We start from the raw sequence: 5,070 nt of genomic DNA, 5'->3' as shown, positions 1-5,070 counted from the left end.
TAAAATTTTGAATGCAAGTCAACAAAGGAGATGCCATGGCCTTTCACCTGTAACCCATCTCGAAAGGGTTAAAGAAAAGACATTGGAACAGTGGTAATTGTAGTAGAGAAAGACAGCATAAAAGCCAGGAAATCAATAGCTTGAATGGGGCATGCACAAGATCATGCCCAACCTCATTAAGGTCTCGACAAGGCAAGGAAATTGGGAGAAGAGGATTGAGAAGACCAAAAAAGTGGAACAGAATGGAGAGGACGGGGAAGAAACACCTCATGGTACCAGGAAAGGAGAAAGACCATCAGCAGGGTCACCCAACAACCAGTAAAGGCTGAGACAGGAATCCATCAATGAACAGTCAAGGAGGTAATAAAGGCTGAAAAGTAATGCACAGAATTACTGCCAGGAAGAAAGGGGTGGTGGAAGGAGCAATGACAAAAGACTCAGAACAGATGGTAATAAACAAATACAGTGGAATAACAACAAGAATGTGATAAAAATAATGCCATATCAGTGAAAAGAACCAGCACAATAGGCAACAGATTGGGCAAACTCCATGCATGAGGGAGGATATCCCTCTATTAAGAAGAGATGCATGAGAGTGAGAAACTAGAGAGTGAGAGGGGATAATGGGAAGGAGGAGGAAGTCCAAATATCAAGCAGACCATGGCAAATGTGGTCAAAGAGACACCAACAGTAGGGCCCCACAGGGAGAGTAGTGTGTAAATCGGAGGCCTAAAAGGAGGAGACAATTAGGTGAGTAGGTATAGAGAAAGAGGCAAGATCAAGCCTGGCTGAGAAATTGATAAGAGATAGAGTACCATAAGAAAGGAAGCCCAGAGATAAGTAAGGTGGCAAAAGCATCCAAGCCTGAGACAAAATAGCCCTGGAATAGGAGCCACAAGAATGGTTGGAGCAGGAAAATACTATGGAATAGACTGAGCAAAACATGAATAAGTGAACCATCAGTAAAAGCAGAAAGGGGAATATGCCCATCAAAGAGCAAGAAGGTCAAGCACGATGATGTTGAGTGAACTCCAGTCACCGTGGCAGTTCCTTAAGGAGGGGCTCATAAAAGAGGACAAAGAACCCCAAGAAAGAAAACCTTGGGTCTACAAGGTCCACTGTAGGAAATACATGCCCCAAAGGAATGAGGGGTACTAGGGATGCCAGAATCCCTAGAAGCAAATGAACCTCTCACACAGGGAGAGAACTAGAAAGGTAAGAAACTGGTGCCATAGCTCAGACTGAAGTTGGTTGAGATGAGAGAAGAAGAAAATGCCCAAAAGTACCCAAATGCTGAGTGAGTGTGAGAAAGGAATTAGATGCCAAGATTAGACCCCCTCCAATCGAGTAGCCGAAGGAAAAAGAAGGAAGGTGGAAAAGATGAAACATTTAAGAATTGGCTAACAGATATAAACAGCCAAAGAAAAGGGACACTAGCCTGAGTCATAAATATGGCAAGTGAAGGCCCACATAATACCAATGAATACAAGAGTTGAAGGGAAGAACAAGGAATAGGAAGATGCCAAAAATGACAGAGAAAACAAAGGCAGAATGGACCGAGAGAATCATGTAGGAATGTATCCAGCGTATAAATCGTGACCAATCACAGAACAGGAAAAAAAGGCCATATATGTGGTCAGAAAGAGGAGAAAGGAGACAGACTAAGGTAGAGAAAAGTAAAAAGACTGTTGGCAAAAATTGAGATCAACAGCAAGAGAAAAAAAAGGTATCCACATAAATGTACATGTGTGATAGTCACTTGCAAGAAGAATGATAAATGATACTTCTGGTAAAGGGAAGAATAGAAATGCCTGGAATGGAAGGGTGGGAAGGAGCATGATCTAAATGAGAAATAGGAGTAAGGTGAAAGGTCAAGAAAGATAAAAACAAAACAGGAAGATAAAAAGAATCCAAGGGATCACAGTATAGAGGGATAGAGCAGACGAAGTGGAAGAAGCAAAACAGAGGGGAAAACAAACGTCTACAGAAGCTGTCTGAAGCATTTAGAAATGTCTCACATAAAAAGTGGAGTTAAGAGAGGGAATACAGAAGAACAGAGAAAAAAGACAAAAAACATATAAATGAGGAACTAGAATGTGAATAGAAGGTAAAGGGCTCAATCACAAGCTGGCCAGATAAACAACAATGAACGGGAATCAGTAAAGAGAAGGAAATAAAGTCTACAAATTAGGACACAAAAGTCACAAATGTTAGGGTGATGAGACATTTGGACATAAGAAAGAGGCTATTAGATAAAAGAAACAGCATAAAACCTAATAAGAAAAGAACACTCAAGAAATGTTGTTCAGAAAGTGAAAAAACAAAAAATAAAGAGCACAGGCAAAACATATGGAAAAGAACCTACCAGAAAATGAAATCCAAAAAGAAATTGAAAGGTTAAGGTCATTTCATCAATGGTAAAGTACTACCCAAAGCAAATAAGGTGAAAGTCACAGTCTAATATGTCATTCCCGAATAAGAAGAAAGAATTTCAGCTGACAAGACGGGAGTAGGATGCTCATTAAGTATGTAGTAATCAATAACACGTTGAACAATGGTTGTAATGACCCTAACAATCAACAAGCCTCCAAAAGCAACAGCAGAAACAAGTTTTAAGAGAATTCATGATAGAAGATTTAACCTTTTGAAACAAAAACTAAAGAAAACAAAAATCAGTATAGTTTATGAAGCAAATCACAACAAACTGAACATGTCTATAAAATACAGTGCTAAGTAGAAGAATGAAGATTCATGAGTGCAAGTGCATAGGGGAATTAGGAGAAATGTGTCACCCTCCTATTGGTGGAGGGCTTTTGTTGCATCATGCAGTAGCACAATTCCTGTAAAATCACATCAAAGTAGGTGGGAGTTGCATCAAAGCTAGTGGCATGCAAATCTCTTTGGCAGAAGCATGAGGAAGACAATTAATCTGTGTACAGATATGAGTTATCATATCACAATTAAATACTTACCACAACTTATGTCAATTGTCTTAATGTTCTAAGAGTGATATCAAGGACTCAATAATTTTCTCCTTACGACATTAGTACATGATAAAAGAAATGTCTTATCAATAGTGGAGAGTTTGTAACAGTATGAGACTCTATTTACTATGACATTTCTCTTTACATGACATATGTCATACTAACAGTGGAGAGTTCAGAATGGTAAGAAACATTATTTACTATGATTTTTCTCTTTACATAATGTCTTACTAACAGTACAGTTTGGATAAGTAAGAAACACACTTTTTACATAAATGATGTCTTACCAACATTGGAGAGTTCTGAACAGTAAGAGATACACTATTTCCACTACAAGCCTTCTGATGATCTCTTAAGCTGAGGAAAGAAATTTTGGTAAATTTTTATCAGTTATTTTCATTTTCAACTGTTAAATATGAAATGTTGAGAAATATAAATAAATATTTAAATTACACAACCTTGAGTACTGATTTATATAGTACTGCTGTACTAAAAATTAAAAGCTTAACCATAACAATTTCTATTTGGGTCCAATATTACCCACTTAATTAAAGTATAATCTCAATAACAAGTATTTGATGTACAAAAGCCTGCATACAGTACATAAGTGTTTGTTAAGTTATTTCACAAAATGTATTATGTTTTGATACTAATTTTGTCATCAATCAGAACCATAGAGAATAAAAGTACACTCAGTCCTATATTTTACATTAAAATGTACATTAAGATGAAATGTATTACAAAAACTTAAGAAAAATGTTAAAACAACTTCAAACTAAGACCAGTTTAACAAATATAGTCAACTTGATTCTACCAGATAAAGTAAACTCAAATGTCTCCTACATCTATTTCTTAATAAAACGAAATGAGTAAAAAATGGCAGGTAGACACCAAAAGAAAAAAAACCTGGAAATTAATATTGTACAATCACTAAAAAATAGAAAAATAAAATCACAAGTTACAGAAATTCTAATTTTTCTTACACTCATAAAGCAAAAACTTTTCTATTGAAATCTCAGAAGAAATGTAATTTAACTTTAAGTATATGGGGGAGTCAAAGTGCATGTCATGAGGATTTTTCAACTAAACAACTTTATTATCAATGTATGTTTGTTAACATAAATTGATAATAAAGATCATAATTTTAGAATTGATAGTTTTATATTACTTAACTTTTAATTCCTCAACACATCAAAAAATATTAAGATAAATTTTCAATCTTCACTTCTCTGTATCACATCATGTGTCTACACTTCATACTGTCCATTTTAGATTTTCTTTTTACCTTTATATGATCATATGAGAGTCTCACCAATTACATAATTAACTAGCTTAAAGGTTTTTTTCTTTACTGAAATATAAAAAGAAAATCAAACTCGCATGTGACTCCCATCTCAACCAATGGACCAACCAGTAAACATAGGGTTAAATGGCAGATCCAAAAAGTGTGTGGAAGTGGACACCAATAATGATCCTAAAGTATAGTTGTAGACAAGTGTCTGGAAGTGGGCCATAACATTGATACTAAAGTGTAGTTCTAGACAAGTGTCTAGAAGTGGGCCATAATAATGATACTAGAGTGTAGTTGTAGACAAGTGTCTGGAAGTGGGCCATAATAATGATACTAGAGTGTAGTTATAGACAAGTGTCTGGAAGTGGGCCATAACATTGACACTAAAGTGTAGTTCTAGACAGTATCAAAGTGTCTAGAAGTGGGCCATAACAATGATACTAGAGTGTAGTTATAGACAAGTGTCTGGAAGTGGGCCATAACAATGATACTAGAGTGTAGTTATAGACAAGTGTCTGGAAGTGGGCCATAACAAATGATGTTAAAATATAGTTGTAGACAAGTGTCTGGAAGTGGGCCATAACAATGATACTAGAGTGTAGTTGTAGACAAGTGTCTGGAAGTGGCCCATAACAATGACACTAAAGTGTAGTTGTAGACAAGTGTCTGGAAGTGGGCCATAACAATGATACTAAGAGTGTAGTTATAGACAAGTGTCTGGAAGTGGGCCATAACAATGATACTAGAGTGTAGTTATAGACAAGTGTCTGGAAGTGGGCCATAACAAATGATGTT

The 5,070-nt window shown here is 36.2% G+C and overlaps 1 protein-coding gene across 1 annotated transcript in view; it reads right to left on the bottom strand.

Annotated features, from left to right (window-relative positions):
* Positions 1 to 5,070, bottom strand: part of LOC106464991 (exocyst complex component 7-like) — a 91,489-nt gene that overhangs the window by 50,883 nt on the left and 35,536 nt on the right. The window contains exons 8-9 of the mRNA XM_022392819.1: positions 3,272 to 3,341; positions 1,335 to 1,337 (exon numbers count right to left, since the gene is read on the bottom strand). Coding sequence (XP_022248527.1) covers positions 1,335 to 1,337; positions 3,272 to 3,341 — 73 coding nt within the window. The remainder of the gene's footprint in view (positions 1 to 1,334; positions 1,338 to 3,271; positions 3,342 to 5,070) is intronic.

The sequence above is a fragment of the Limulus polyphemus genome, unplaced genomic scaffold, assembly GCF_000517525.1.
Source record: "Limulus polyphemus unplaced genomic scaffold, Limulus_polyphemus-2.1.2 Scaffold1804, whole genome shotgun sequence".
Taxonomy (NCBI): Eukaryota; Metazoa; Arthropoda; class Merostomata; order Xiphosura; family Limulidae; genus Limulus; species Limulus polyphemus.
This window is presented reverse-complemented; position numbering and strand designations above follow the sequence as displayed.